This window comes from Platichthys flesus, chromosome 5 (genome assembly GCF_949316205.1).
Source record: "Platichthys flesus chromosome 5, fPlaFle2.1, whole genome shotgun sequence".
Taxonomy (NCBI): Eukaryota; Metazoa; Chordata; class Actinopteri; order Pleuronectiformes; family Pleuronectidae; genus Platichthys; species Platichthys flesus.
The window spans coordinates 13,920,843-13,937,090 of NC_084949.1; the positions used below are offsets into that span (position 1 = coordinate 13,920,843).

Below are 16,248 nucleotides of genomic sequence, written 5' to 3' on the forward strand. Positions count from 1 at the left end.
CAGATTTTTATTTTATATAGCATGCTTATGTAATTGTATTAAAGGATTTAGAACTGATATTAATAATGAACCGAAATAAATATAATGATCGATGAAGCTTACAAAGGGATTGTTTTCAATAATGCACACATAATACAACTTACTAACTAAATGCATTGTTGACTATGATTGCTTTTTCATTTTGGTTATTCATCAAAATAATTATCTTACTTTGATTATCAAGCAGATGGTCTCACAAGTATTGGTGTCACGCATGCATTACTAAGGTTTTTGTATAGCAAGCCCAACTTAGCGATTGGAGCCATTTAAAAAAAGTGTGTGAAGACAAAGGGGGAATGATTACTACAAGCAGATATAGATTGTATTGCATCGTGAGTCATTTCATCATATTTTTTTCTACTTTACCCTCTTTCCTACAGGCTGGGGAGAGCTTCCCAGTGTTCAGCCCAAGTCTGAGCCTGCTTGGGGAGAGCCAGCAGCTCCAACATCAACCGTAGACAATGGTACCGCTGCCTGGGGCAAGCCCCAAAGGGGAGTAGGAATGTGGGGAGATGGCAGTCATGAGTCCTCTGGACCCTATGGCAGGGCCAACGGGCCCCAAGGTTCTACGCCCTGCAAGCCAGGTAATGACCACAGATGAGTAAATTGATGCTGATACAGCATTGCATAATGTAAACCATAGGATAATAGCATTGCCCGCATAGCAAGATGCAGACACATTCATTGGTGTTCACAACTTGGGGCTCACATCCCCTCTTGCTGCTTTACTACCATAGTATAGCCATACACAGCAGATTATTCTGGTTTTATAAGTGCTACTGTAAAAGACAATTTCTCAGAATCTACATAACAGACACGCATTGTAAGCTCAACTGTTATTAAGTCTCATTATGATAAATGGCATTCAGAAGATTGATTAATGGTCCTTTTCTGCTTCTGCCTCTTTGCATGATAGTGACTGTAGGCATCTGTGGTTGAGATTGTGTGCAGTGGTAGAACAACTCCTGTAAAAGACCGACTGAGGATCACTCCCAGTTTGTGCACACCCACACCTTTCAGTTAAGGGGACAAAAACAGGGATTTCTTTAGACCTGTACTATAGGTGCCAATTCTGAAGATCGTTGATAGTGCTAGTGTGTTGCTGAGATTAAAGCAATTCCACACCTCAGCAGGTCTTGGTTATTTGCGCTCTTCTTTGAAATTTTGGACATAGTAGATGGATGTGTTCGGTGGGGGGGGGGGGGGGGGGGGGGGGGGGGGGGGAATGCAGTGTCAAATGGCAATAGTGGCACCAAGTGGTCAAGTTGAAAATTACCTGCTGCTCATGTAATAGTCTACGGTGTTTTCCCAAAGTGAATTTCAGAACAACACATGCTGATACTATGTGTATTAGTATCATTATTTTAACCTCACGTTTCTATTCTGTCGTGGATTTCTGTTTCCTAGGCCCAAAACCTATGCAAGAGGGTTGGGGAAATGGAGGAGAGGAGATGGGCATGTCTACCAGCCAATGGGACACTGAGGATGGGGACATGTGGAACAGCCCCACCTCCCAGGAGAGCAGCTCCTCCTGCAACTCTTGGGGCAATGGACCCAAGAAATTCCCAAGCAAGGTCAGAAAAAAATTTAGTGGCAGATTTTAATGTCGTGCATTGTGAGTGATTTGGTTGAACTTTGTTGTTGAATTAAAAATATGTTGCTTATGTTTTGTCAGGGGAAGATGGGCAACAAGCCAGATGAGGCTTGGATCATGAATCGTCTCATCAAGCAGCTCACTGACATGGGCTTTCCGGTATGTTTAAGAAATATTTTCAAAGATGTACTGACACACACACATAGCACTGATAGGCTTTTTGATTTAGGAAGATCTCTCTTTAATCCAGCAGCACCAGCGTCAGCTGTACCAGGCGCTTCTTGTGCTACATTATACTTTTATTTAAATAGAGAATTATCTGCAGTATATGGTAGAATCACATAACAATATATATATTTCTAGGGTAATAAATCATCAACAATATTAACGACTAAACTTGAGAAAACTGTTCAATTTTGTGGAAACAATTACAGAAAAATTAATCAGCTTGTTATCCATGTGTTCCAGAGAGACCCTGCTGAGGAAGCTTTAAAGAGCAACAACATGAACCTTGACCAGGCCATGAGTAAGTTCATCAACATGAATTCATGATTCAACATTGTTGCTACATCTAATCTTTGATGTAGCTGTGAATGATACCTGGTCATACATCTACTTAGGAAATATAACATTTAATGTATCTGTAGGAAAATGCTTTTGAATCAGTTTTTAGATGAATACTTAAATAGATGAATTGACATTTTCCTCTCTGCTCCCAGGCGCCCTGTTGGAGAAGAAGACGGACCTGGACAAGAGGGGTATGGGCATGTCTGACTACAGCAACGGCATGAACAAGCCCATGGTGTGTCGGCCCTCAGCACTCTCCAAAGACCCCTCTGACCGCAACACCTTTCACGACAAGGTAAGAATATGAGCAGCTAACTTTTTTGGGGGTTATGTTTTTTTTACATTTTGACTATTTTCACATGTGTTTCAAAGATAATTATTTCTTCACATAGCTTATCATTTATGTAATTGGGTTTCTAATCTCTATATTCTCCCATTAACCACTTATTTTGCTCTGGTCCAGGATGGAATGCTGTCAGACGAGGCCTCCCCATCACCGTTTCTGCCTTCCCCCAGCCTGAAGCTCCCCCTGGCCAATAGTAGCCTTCCCGGGCAGGGTCTGGGACAGGGCAACCCGGGGCTGGCCATGCAAAACTTGAACAACAGACAACAGGTAACACAGTTATACACACACAGTTGTACTACAAAATGACACAAAAACATGTCTGTGAATCCTTAAATGTTCTGTTAATATTGTGTTTAACTGTTTAGACTGCATGAGTTTTTAATAATATAGAAGCAATAATTTTCTTTCTCTCTGTTTTAATGTTTAGTACAAAACACCATTGTCATTATTTATCAAAGCTATCATTTCATTGGCCTTGAAGGACTTAAGTTTATAACATGCAGTGTTATTAATAACCTTATGATACATTTAATTTGTTTAACACACCTCTCTTCTCGCGTGTGCTGCCAAATCTCAACTGTTCTATTGCTCACTTATGTGTGTACATGACCTTGCCTGAAGTGCCAGACAAAATGGGATAGTTGTGCTCTATCAAATATCAACCCCAGAGGCCGCCATGCCCCAGAACATTTGCAGCACGTCCTTGAAGCACAAACAAAGGCACCCTACGCCTGTTGTGTTTGCACTGAATCTAACAATCCCTACCGCCATCATTTGATCTGAAATGTGGATTAAGCAACTCTTTTACAGGTTAATCGTTTTGGGCCATTTGAAAAGTCACAAATAATTATAGTTTCATGTTTTAAATAATTGTCTGCTCTCACTTGGTGTTCAGTATGTGTTTTGAGAAGTTAGACCTTGAGGGAAAATGCTTTGAAAGAGTTTTTTTAGACATCGCTCGGTGGACTGGCAATATCATTTTCACCTTATCGGCTTTTAAGTGAACTTTTATTTTCATCCAATTTAAGTGGACTCATTTTTTACTGACTTAACAAATCAAATTTGTACTAAGAAGGTTGAGGCTCAACTCTGGACCTTAATCCTTAGGTGTAATGTTGATGTTCAGCTGTTTAAGTTATGTGAATACACACAGAATTTTTATGAGGTTTCGTTGTGCCCTAATTTAGATACCCAGTGGAATGTTTGGCAGTAGTGGAGCAGCACAAACCCGGGCCATGCAGCAGCAGCAGCAGCAGCAGCAGCAGCAGCTACAGCAGCAGCAGCAGCCTCCTCAGCCACCTGTGCAACCTCTCAGCTCCTCCCAGCCTAGTCTACGTGCTCAAGTGCCTCCGTTTCTCACCCCTCAGGTAGATACATACATTACATCATTTCATTTGATACATTTACTCATTTGACCATCAAAAGACACTTACAACTTGGGACCACACAATAGTTTCTGTAGGTTGTAGTGTGTACTAATCTGTGTAATAAGATCAGGTAAAGAAGTGCTAGTAAGGACAGGCTGTTAAAGGTGTTTGAAGAAAAGGTGCTCTCAGAAAGGATGGGTCTTCAAGAGTTAGCTGATAGACTGTATTAGTTTCCCTCTGACCAGGGAACACAATTTGACAACCAAATTGTAAATAATAATTTCCAATTCTGGTATCTTTTTTCCACAACTGACCAAAGTCTGTGGCTGTTATTTTAGCTGCATTATAGCAGTGCTATGACTATAACCACTGATTGCTTCTGGTAATTATTCTCAAAAACATGTCACCTTAAAAAAAAAGCCAATTTTAGTCTAACATAAGGACCAAAACAAATCAGAGTAAATATATGTAAAGATAAAAACATCCTATTTTCTGCAAAAAGTAATGTTGCTGTTAAAATCTCTTGGATGCGTAAAACTCCATCTGCAGATCCTGTCTCTTCCCTTTTCCTCTCTGCAGACATATAGTGGTGACTAGCTTTACCTTGCCAGAAGCTGCTTTTGCGGTTGGAGTTGCTGTGATTTGCAATGACTAACATGTCCTCTCCTGTTCCTTCCTCCCCATTCTTCCCTTCCCTCCAGGTCCAAGCACAGCTCTTGCAGTTTGCAGCAAAAAACATAGGTCTGAACCCTGCACTTTTAACCTCACCAATAAACCCTCAACAAATGACCCTGTTGTACCAACTTCAGCAACTGCAAATGGTGAGTCAACATTCCCACTGGGTATGTTATGTCATGTACACAGAGATGTGTTGTGGTCTTTAAAGGAGGTTCAGAAAAGGAATTATAGCCAAGCACATAATATTTGAAAGTTTAGCTAAATGGATTAAAAAAAAAATAACATTAATCCGATAGATTTGTTCTGTTTTATTTGTCACTCTATTCATGTGTTTCTATTGTAATTAATATATTGTATTTTCGGTTTCCTTCATTCAGGCGTACCAGCGTTTACAAATCCAGCAGCAGATGATGCAGGCGCAGCGCAATGTTTCCGGGCCCATTAGACAACAAGAGCAGCAAGTGAGTCAACAGAGCACCATGCAGTGTATGATCGTAGAAGTCATGCATTTTGTGTGTTTCAACATGTGAGAACAGACAAAAACATGGTACAACATTTGCGTGGGAGCTTTTTTCAACATTAGCCAACCACCTGTTTGTTCTCTTTTTCAGTGTCCTACTTTTAAGATGAGGCCTGATAGAAGTGCTTGTTTCTCCCTTCATATTTCTCTGCTTTGCCTTTTTAATAATTCTACTTTTCACTTCATCTCTCCTTGCTCTTTGCCTTTCTTAATTTCTCTAAAACATTTTATCCTTTGTTTTTTCTTCATTATTATTCCACCAGCTTGCATTTGTCTCTTGAATTATGTTCTGCTTTCCTGTCCCTCATTGCCAAACATTTCCTTCCTTAATACACAGTTGTGACAATCTCTCTTTCCTCCCCCAGGTTGCACGTACAATCACCAACATGCAGCAGCAGATCCAGCAGCACCAGCGTCAGCTTTACCAGGCGCTGCTGATGAAGCAGCAGCAACTTCCCTCTCATTCCTCCTCCTCTTCCTCCTCCTCTGGTCTGCATCACCCTGGTGGCCCCACTGGAGGCCATGGCTCCGGCAAATCAAGCCTGGACCCCTTCACAGGCTCACACCAGGCTCCGGGCCTCGTTGACACAATGCACACCAAAGAGCTGCCATCTTCGCCCAATGCCTACAGCTCCTACTCCCTTTGTAAGTCTAGGATAGGGACAGCAACAGGTTGAAAATAGTCTTTTGGTGGTCCCTTCAACTCAATAAATGTGAATATGACGAAATGTGGATTGCTTGTTGAGGGTTTTCCTTTTTAAACACTTGAGGTAGCAACTCTGTCATGCATACATCTGTACTCATAACATACAGTGTGCCCAGCCACAAGTCATACATAAATTATGTGAACAATTTATTGTTGTGTCGAACAAACAACGGAAAAAAGTATAGCCATGTTTTTGTGAAAATTGCTGATTCACAACTTCTTTCATCTTGTGAAAATATAATATCTTCCTCTTATATTTTATGAATGAAGTAAAAAGACAGTTTTGTGTGTGTTTGCCCGCAGCTGGACTGAATCCAAACATGAATGTAAACTGCATGGAGGTCGGGGGTCTGTCCCTGAAGGAGCCCCCTCAGCCCCAATCCCGCCTGTCCCAGTGGACACACTCCAACTCCATGGACTCTGGCAACTCCTCAAACATGGAGCACAACCTCAATAAGCATGGTATGTTAGAAAAACAAAGACACGCATGAACACAAAAATGTAACATGGTTTAATATGAACATCTTTCATGACTATTGACATTAATTCAAAATGTAATAAACCATTTACCATGCCATATTAGATAGTGAAGTCATTATACAGATTTCATGATTAGATGATTATATAATCTATAAAATACAATTTCCAGACAAAATGCAATTATATAATTGACTTGTCTATAAAAACCCATTTTCAATGTCTTGAAAGGAGCAAATGACTCTGACATTTTGACTCCTACACTTTCCATTTCAACATTTAAGTCACCATCTCTTCTATAATATTCAGCCACTAATCGTCTTCATTGTCATATTTCCATGTATGGCCTTAAAAGGCACCAGAGCATCATCTTACTATATAATCACACACGTGGCTTCTAACTCTCAGTTTTCTTGAGTTTATGAGTCTTTCATTTAAGAGTCTTGCATAAAAATTGGTGAAACCTGTGAAAAACATGAACTATTTATTGTCTCTGTAAAAGTATATTAACTTAAACTGAATGCAACTAAGTCTGTTATTTGTTTTTGTTCTAGGTGCCATATCTGCTGCCTCCAATCTGGGCCCCCCTGGGAAGCCCCCCCATCTAGACGACTCCTACAGCCCTTACAATCTTATGTCCGGCTCTGACTCCCCCACCAGCCCCCTGGTACCCCATGACAGTTGGGGCCAGGGCAAGAGCCCCAATGAAAAGATCACAAACGGAACCAACATTAACTGGCCCCCAGGTGAGAAGATAAAATAAAAAAAGACTCTACATGTTTAGGAGTCAAATAGGTTTACAGTCACAGCCTTTGTTCTTTTCCTGTATTTCAGTTCTTCCCACAGTTGTCGAATTATTTGTGATTGTCAAGTTGCAATCAACATTGAACACTAGAAGTGGAATTTACAAGCAAAGAAATGATCATTTTGAATCAAGCAGTGGCTTAGAGGCTTGTTTAGGATTGTGTGAAACTACAAAGAAGTCATGTGATGGTAGTCTTTTGACCCTAAAATATTGTTTTTCTTTTTTTTTTTAAACATCTTTAATTTTTCCCCTTAGAGTTCTGCCCAGGTGTCCCATGGAAGGGCCTTCAGAACATTGACCCTGAAAATGACCCCAACATGACTCCCGGCAGCGTCCCCAGCGGTCCCACCATCAACACCAACATCCATGATGTCAACCGATACTTGCTGCGGGACCGGAATGGAGGTATGAATGACAAGAAGACTATTCACGACATTAAGACTTTTGAACCCTATCCATCAAGTAGTGACACATTTTTCCAATGCTACACATATATGCAATTACATCTTAGTTCTAGCTCTACATATTATTCTGTAACTTTGTCCTCTGAACTGTTCTGTCCTCCATCCTCTCTCTCTGTGTGAAGGTAAACTCTCTGACATGAAGTCCACCTGGTCCCAAGGGCCCATCTCACAGAGCCAAGGCTCACTGTCACATGAGTTGTGGAAAGTCCCCCAGGGGCCACGCAGCTCTGTAGCTCCTTCCAGACCCCCACCAGGCCTCACCAGTAGCAAGTCCTCTTCTACCTGGGGCGGCAACTCGCTGGGCCTGGCCCAAGGCTGGAGCAGCTCTTACACCTCCGGTGAGCACTTTGTTATTTTTCTATCTTAGAAACATCTAGTTGAACTTACTGAAAACTGTTTCAGTTACAAACTCTTGCTACATTCCTTCAGATTTTTAAACTGCAATTTAAAGCATAATATCCATAAATTGTTTCAAAGTCTCAGGTTTCATTTTGAGGTGTGTCTCTTTATATAGACAAACCTTTTCTAGAATGTTGATTATCGTAAAATTAGAAGTCCATAAACGTATGAAGAAACAAGTTCTTTATTGTTACTGTAATGGAAAATAATAACATTATACTATACTTTCTACTATCTCTGATCATGTTTACCCTTTCTGCTTGTGCAACTGCCAAGATGAGCTTTGATGAATGTTTTTTTTAGTTATTCACTCTGCAGAATGCTCTTTGCATGGTGTGGAAAAGTTAAGATTTTCAACAAATTCTTTCATATAAGGCAGATTCCACCAAAGTAAAGGCACTACAGTCTTGTTTTTGATGCTCTTTACTCTCAGCAAACATTGATAGAACTGTTGATGCGTAGGTGTGGTGTAGTTCACAGCTGCGAATGTGCAACCCCGCACTCGCTCTGTCAGTGTTTGCTGAACACACCCTGCTAAACTGGCATCTTGAGGTTTACCGGCTCTGCGTAAAGCCACAATTTAAACATCATATGTGTGACCTTATTTTGACACCTATATTCGCAGGAGATGGAGGACTTTGAGTAATGTAGATAGTAATTGTGTGTTCACTTAAATACGTGGGTAGAAGGTATCGTGGTTCCCTCTGATGTCAAACTCTCTGACCTCATGTGCAGAGGTCCACGCCCCCGCTAAGGAGAGCGCCACTATCACATGAAATCAGCTTCTTGTCTCAATGCTTCTGAAAAGATGTTAATAAAATAACATGATAAAATAATAGCTCACAGTCACACTCTTTGTTTTGTTTGCTTTACCTTTATTGAACTGAGTCTTCATTTCTCTTACAGAGGGAACCACCTGGAGTACTGACAGCCCCACCAGGACAAGCAGCTGGCTGGTGCTGAGGAATCTCACTCCACAAGTATGTAGTCTGTGATTCTAATTCTTGTTTAAATTATCGATTGCGTGGTAAGCAGAATTGGCATGTGATAATGATGAATTCAAAGATATATCTAGTCATGAATCAATGTCGTATATGAAAGAAAAAACAGAGCAATGATTCATCGATGATTCATCTGATTGCTGTTTGAAAGTGAAACAAACATTTTCTGCTTCTATAGTTCCTTTGACTAAGTGGCTTGGGTTATTGATTTCTGACGTCAAGAAAATACAAAAATGAAGTGACTGAAGTGAGATTAATAGAGGGTGGACAGTGATCAAGAGAAAATGAAGAGTGACTGCAAATCTAGTGTAAAATTGATGAATAAACTCCAATGTTGGTACTGCATGTCTTTTACATAAATATTTTTTTCATTTAATTTTTTCTCCTGTGCTCCAGATTGATGGTTCAACTCTGCGGACCCTTTGCATGCAGCACGGCCCCCTGGTCACATTCCACCTCAACCTGACCCAGGGAAACGCCGTGGTACGCTACAGCTCCAAGGATGAGGCCGCCAAGGCCCAGAAGTCTCTGCACATGTAAGGAAAATTCCCTCTCACCAACCAAACTGGGTTTAGTGAGGCTGGAATGAAATGTTTATTGCACTTCCTTTGCTTTTCACTTTGCTTTTCACCCCTTTCTTTTTTATATTAAAGTGTTATGAGCTTTAACAGAGGAAACCCTTAGTTCCTTCTTTCTTGTTGGTGGCAGAGTACAACTTTTTGGAGAAGCACACAATTTTGTATTTGAGCAGTCACGAGGAAAGTAGGTGGGGAGTCACACTGTAGTCAGCTGTATTGTGAGATTACAGCGAGTTTTGTAGTCATACAAGTGAAATAGGAGAAGTGCCCAGGCCGAAGGACTCTGTGCTTTATAATTGTCTAAGATTTGTCGCCTAATTTTGTTTTCATGAGGGTTTGCACTGGTTGCTATGGAAACAAAATACAAGATGTGTGACCTACTTTGACTCATTACCAGCTGCACGCAAATGTGGTCACAGCAGTGCAAGAAAAAACATAATGGCAAAATCAAGCCCTAAATGAGCACTACAGTTTGTTAAAAAAAAAGCGTCAGGTGTATCCTGGCCCGTTTTTAAACAAAGATGTCATTTCCAAATATAAAATATTATTAGTTCCTTATTTCTGTTTTGCTTTTCACCATTAGACTAATTGTTTTCTCTTTTTGTCCGATGTAAGGTGCGTGCTTGGAAACACCACTATCCTTGCGGAGTTTGCCGGCGAGGAGGAGGTGAACCGCTTCTTTGCACAAGGTCAGTCACTAGCGGCAAACACCACTAGCTGGCAGGCCAACCCGGGAACCAATCAAAACCGAATGGGCGGAGCGCCACAGTCCCACTCCATTGGCCAGTGGAGCAGCGGTGGCAGCAAGAACAGCGGCAACGACCTGCTGTGGGGCGGAGTGCCTCACTACTCCAGCCTTTGGGGACCGCCGAGCGGAGAGGACGCCCGCGTGATCGGGAGCCCTACCTCCATCAACACCCTGCTGCCTGGAGATCTACTGAGTGGGGAGTCCATGTAGGATGATGCCACGATACACTAACCGACCGACCACCGTGTCATGTAAGCCAATCGGTGGTTGATGAGGTGGCAAAAAATACAAAACAAACAAAAAGATTTAAGTGAACAGGAGCAAAACCCAAGCAAATCATGTGGCGATAATCAGTATCAATTTGAACTGTTTTGAACTGTGAAATGTGACTCAGAAGGAAGGGGGGTCCCTACCACAGACTGCAGACTCCACTCCTTCTGTTTTACTTTTATCCTTCTGTTTTTATTTCTTTAATTTTTTTATGGAAAGCGGCAAGTTGTTTTCCTTTTGGTATTTTTGAAATGCTTCATATAAAACAAACTGAAACGAGAGACACAACACAAAGAAACCTTATAAGTATTTTTAGTTTTTCCATAAGTGTACATGACATTCTGTGCGAAGTGTTTTTAGGAGAAGCAATCAGAGCTGCCATCTGAGACTTTCCTTTTCCCTCCCAAAAAAGAAAACGAATCATCCAAAAATAAGACTTAAAACGACCATTCCCAGCATGTCCATGGCCAATGATGCGGTTCGAAGACCTTTACTAGTTATGTCAACGTTGTTTTCTCAGCACTAATATTAGCCTTAAGTGCTCTCTGGCCCAGGTCCCATGTTTGTTTTGTAACTGAAGAAATAGCTGAAATCTTGCACAGTTTCAACTCTGAGCCAGCAAGTGGTACAGGACACAATTGGTGACTAACTCTGTCACTGGGCAGTTAGAAGGCCTGGCCATGTGACTGGCCCTGCCAATCATCAGCTTAATGATTTTAATTTGCCTTCTCAAAGGAATTCCTCAGCTCTTTAATGTTCTTTTTTTTATTAGGTTTAGACCCGAGCGCATTTTTGATATCTGTCCCAACATATAAGCTGAGAGAAGATTATTCATCAACCTTGTCTCTGTTTTCATACATGACCTGTGTATGTCCGGTGGTGCCCAATCACTGATGTCTGCGAGCCCAGATCCTTCTGGTCACCTTCGACTGGGAACTCACTGGTTCTTTGTTGAATTTTCAATTATCCAGTTTGATATGAAGCCCAGTGGTCTGAATGATCATCAAGTTTTTTTGGGCAGTTCATTGTGCAATATACATGATAGACTTTTCTTCCGTCCATACTCGATGTCCACCGGAGCTGGTTTCTCTTATATTTTTATTTTCTTTTTTTGATTGTTGCTGATTGCAGCAAAAGACTTTGGAACTCAAAAAGAAATTACCACCATACCCCCTTTTCACAACTTGGATTCCCTCCAGGCTGCCAATCCCCCTGATACTGTTGGGTAAACTCTGCAAAGAGGAAGAAGCAACTTTTGAACTGTGCATACAGCCAACTGTACTGAAGAGTGAAACTGGGTACACACATGCATTCTTCCTCTCTGCGTGCCACAGCCACACCCAACAGAGACTGAATCTACAGTGGGATTGGATGGTTCTGGGTATCTGGCACAATACCAAATAAGAGGGGTTTCTCCTAATGCAGTAAACCTACGAGTGTTCCTTGCGTTTGGTACTGTGTAAACAGAAGAGACTAAGACTTTTATAAATTCAAAGGGTTTTATCATAGCACTTATGAAGAGCAAATCGCTTCAACTGCAATCCAATAAATCAAAAAAAGGAGCAGCAAAAACATAGGAAAAAAAACAAAAAAAAAACTGCTCTTTTATGTACTGTATCAACTTCTTGGAAATGTGTCTGGCGATGTTCCTCTGGTAGCAGGATGAAGGGAAACAGAACTGAAATGTACCATTGGACTTTTGGCGGGGGGAAACTGCAGTCTACGATTCCCCCCCCCCCCCCCTTTGAACTTTATCAAAGTGAATATCACTGTCACTCCAAATGTTTTCGCCTTCTTCTGTTTGGAGGCACAAGACATGCAACGTCAGCTGTCTCTCGACGCCTGCTGGCCCGTCAAGCCGGTCGGTCGGTGGATGAGTCCAAGTGGGGTGGGGAGGTGGAGTGTCCACTGAGTGCCTCTATGTTGTGGTCCTCTGGGTGTCAAGCGGCAGCCCCACTTCCTCCCGGGCTCCACTTGACCATCCCTTAGTCTGGCAAGAAAGCGGTTCCTCCGAGGCTCGGCCAATCACGGCCCTCTGCCACGCAAACACGGGCGGCATCTCAAAACGGGGGGCCCGCCACCACTCAACCCTGCGGTCGTCCTGCCCTCCCCCCCTCATCTCTCAGTTCTTTGACACAAAGATCACTTTAGCTGGAAGATGTAATAGTCATATTTCTGGAATTTTTGCCAGTGTACTTTCTTTTCTTTTTTTTTTGAAAAAAAAAGGATGATTTGACTTTGTTTCCAATGTGTTCAATTGTTACTTTTTGTCTAAATGCAGTGGTCTACAATATACTGGCTGCTGACTAGCCCTTCACTGTTCATATGCAGAAACACTTTGGTCAGAGGTGCCTCTGTATGTTCATCCTGTGTATTGAATGCAAAACGAGGATCAATACTACAGACCGTAATTGATTGTCTATTTTTTTTTTTTAAATGATAATGCTTTTGTGTTGGACAGTATTCTGTAGTACTTCCAGGTAGTACCTTGAGATGTGTAAAAAAAAAAAACAGAAAAAGAAAAAAAAGGGGTGTGGGTGTGTGTCGCTCCAAGCTGCTCCGCCTGTCCGCAGGCTGTCCCCCCTTACCCTTTGCCTAGCTGCTACGCTATAACCTCCTCACCTCCACCACCTCAACCAGACCCAGTAGCCCCCCCCCCCCCCCCCGACCAGGCACCGACAGGCCCTCGTATCTGTTTCTATGCAAAAGACTAGAGGCTGGGGCCCTTTACAGCACGCCAAACCCGACTCTGGAATGAGCTTGGCAAACCCTGACACTTGTCCCTGGTGGGCTCCTGTAAGCACTTCGGCTTGGCCACCGTTTCTGTAAAGTCAGGCGAAGCCACCAGAACACTGTCGTATACTTAAAGTCCGAACACTTTTATCAAAAGGTCGAACTTTCTCTCTGCGCTGACGACACTTCTGTCCAGCTTGATCTCAGGGTTGGGGAGTTGATGATTCCAAGCACGAGATGCAGCTCTCCGTATCTGTCCTTTCTACTGTGAGAGCGAAGTCTTAGATTTAAAGGCCATCTGTGTAACAATCTGTACAGACCTCATGCCTCGAACTTAATCCTGATTGGAGGAGAAAAGGCTTGTATTCAATCCTTTTCTCGAAAGGTGGCCTACAGCTGCTGTTTGGAGGCCTATTATTGCATGTACAAGATGCCAATGTAACGTGCCAATATAAATTTGCTGTGTCATACCGTGTCTTTGTAGACAGCACTTCTGTTCTTTACTCGGAGGAGCTTTGATAACCTTTGCGGAGGGTGCAGCGGGGGACAGGAGGGAACAAACAAATGGGCGGCAGCATCACACCCTGAAATGACTGAGATTTTTTTTTTTTTTATGCTTTTGTGGGGAACACCCCATGCTAAGGAGAGAGTCTACTCAGTTGGGGGTTCCAGTTTGCTACAGTGCACAGTTGCTGATGGGTAATCCCGGGTACATATTTTTTTAAAACCAAAAATGAAATCGCATTTTAACGTCATTTTTATGAAGTTTGACATAAAAATCTTAAAAATGCTAAAAAATCTAAATGAAAAAAAAAAAAAGATCTATAATATGTTAAAGCTCTGCACTTATAGCTGAAACGTCTCCGGCCATCAGCTTCTACTACCACCATCTAAAAGGGGTAGACCAGTGGCCGGGGTGCCTTTTTTGTGGATGCTGTATTTATCTTGTTTTTATGTTTGTGTCCTGCTCAAAGCGGGCCCACTGAACTGTACATTTCCACAGACCCAGATGGCTTGGGCCCACTGCATCAGCCTCAACTCCGCTCACTCTGCATCAGCAAGAGGGGAGGAGGCACATTTCAAGAGGTACAAAGTCTTAAAAATCATTTAAAGAAAAAATGTTTGAAAATTTAAAAAAAATAAAAATAACAAGAAAACGGGAAAAGGCTACCTTTCAGGACTTGCAGTCCTGCAGCACACAAGCAAAAATCACTATTGCCTGTTTCTGTAACTGCCTTGATCCAAGCTCAGACAGACCCAATAGCCGAGGACCTCCCAGCATCCTGTACTAACTGGAGAACCCTGACAGTGAAGGGGGTTTCCCATGCTGCACCAGCATCGAGAGGGTCTCCTCTCTACAGCTCTGTTCTAGATAACAGTATATAATGTATGTATACACTACATATATGTATATGTATATACTGTGAGTGTGGTGTGTAGTATCACCTCTTCTGACTTCTTGGATCGTAACCTCTGAAACTTTTCGTTTTTGTTTGAAAAGGTCTTGGTTTGATACACCTGAAAATGAGCAATATGTATTTTCCCCGCAAATAAGTGACACAAAGGAAAGAATTAGGGTCGGGTGTAAACAGATACTTGATTGATTGAAAGCTGCGTCGTTGTTCTACGGAGTTGGATATGCACGTTCTGGTTTTGATGACATATTACAGTACTTTGAAGTGCTCGTACTGTATATGTGTTTGTTAGTTAGGCCAACCGGAATCCCCTGGTTTGATGCATATTTTACCCAGTTGATGAGAGAAAAAAAAAATCAAACATATCAAAACAAAACATCGAACACAAATACTTGAATCATGGAGCGCCAATATCTTAATGTGAAGTCAGTAATTCTTTATATTTTTTTGTTCTCTCCGTCTGACAGGTACACTTAGGGGCTTTTTAGAGAATATCAAAAATGTATTGCATTAAGTTACAAATACAAAATCTCTGAAAAAAAAAATGCAAAAGTCATCTTAGATGTGTGCTTGAAGGTCAGATGTTTGTATGAATGTGTGCGCACAAGACCGTGCGCACAGGGCACAGGGCCTGCTGTTATGTTCCACTCAGTATGTTATATTTTGTCTGTTTTTATCTTTTCATTTGTGTCGTTACTTTGTCAAAAACTATTCTGATAGACGTTATCTTCTAACGTTGCACTGAGTGTCTTCTACCCCTCACTCAGCTAATCGTAGGTAAACGAGTCTAAGTACGGAGGGGAGATGGTGACAATTCACGTGTTCATGTTTACTCAAGGACTTAATGGATTTTTTTGATTCTATCTGTAAAAAGTTTATCTACCTTATAGTGGCTTTTATTGTGGAATAATCCAGTACAAGGGTTATCATTGAGTATTGCACCATTTTGTTCCAGTTATACAATAAAAATAAGAAAAAAAAAAACTACAAAAAAAAAGACAAAAACTTAAAAAATGGGGAAAAAACAAAGAACTGTTGCCATAGATAGCTGTAGAAGGACTAGTAATCCCTATGTTAACTTCATGTGGAAATGGAAAAGGGATAAGAGTGTGGGAGGTGAGTTTGTTACAAGACTCATTTCAGAGGTGCCTATCTTTTCTGTTCTCGTTTTTTGCAAAAGCCACTCGTCGTTTACAAGCATTTCATGTGTCTGAAGTTCAAGGAAATAGAAATTTATAAACAGGAATGTTGTGTGAAAAACAAATGAAAAAAGAAAAAGGACAAATTTCCTCTACCATCAAACATGGACATGAAAAAACCTTGCAAAATGAAGATTTATGCTTCTTTTCAGAACTCTGGGATTGATCAGTGTTGTGTCATACTTCAGATTTTGATTTCTCATTTTATTTTTTTTCTCGATGTTGACAGACTATCTCTGTGTGTTGAGTTGTGATTTTATGTTTCCTGTAAGCGACGGCGTTTGCTTACGATCTTGCACACTCATTAAAAAAGATGTGGATTTTGTCTCAGGAAGGCCAGGG

General features: G+C 41.5%; 1 protein-coding gene across 3 annotated transcripts in view; it reads left to right on the forward strand.

Annotated features, from left to right (window-relative positions):
• LOC133953273 (trinucleotide repeat-containing gene 6C protein-like) overlaps positions 1–16,248 on the forward strand; it is a 46,033-nt gene extending 29,785 nt beyond the window's left edge. For 2 of the 3 annotated variants that reach the window (XM_062387097.1, XM_062387100.1), the window contains 17 exons: positions 420–623; positions 1,447–1,613; positions 1,715–1,792; positions 2,102–2,159; positions 2,353–2,495; positions 2,664–2,813; positions 3,734–3,913; positions 4,615–4,734; positions 4,969–5,052; positions 5,477–5,756; positions 6,121–6,279; positions 6,849–7,040; positions 7,355–7,504; positions 7,686–7,901; positions 8,869–8,942; positions 9,360–9,499; positions 10,157–16,248. In XM_062387097.1, coding sequence (XP_062243081.1) covers positions 420–623; positions 1,447–1,613; positions 1,715–1,792; positions 2,102–2,159; positions 2,353–2,495; positions 2,664–2,813; positions 3,734–3,913; positions 4,615–4,734; positions 4,969–5,052; positions 5,477–5,756; positions 6,121–6,279; positions 6,849–7,040; positions 7,355–7,504; positions 7,686–7,901; positions 8,869–8,942; positions 9,360–9,499; positions 10,157–10,499 — 2,738 coding nt within the window. In that variant the 3' untranslated portion in view covers positions 10,500–16,248. The remainder of the gene's footprint in view (positions 1–419; positions 624–1,446; positions 1,614–1,714; positions 1,793–2,101; positions 2,160–2,352; positions 2,496–2,663; positions 2,814–3,733; positions 3,914–4,614; positions 4,735–4,968; positions 5,053–5,476; positions 5,757–6,120; positions 6,280–6,848; positions 7,041–7,354; positions 7,505–7,685; positions 7,902–8,868; positions 8,943–9,359; positions 9,500–10,156) is intronic. The other variant, XM_062387099.1, reaches the window with a different exon arrangement.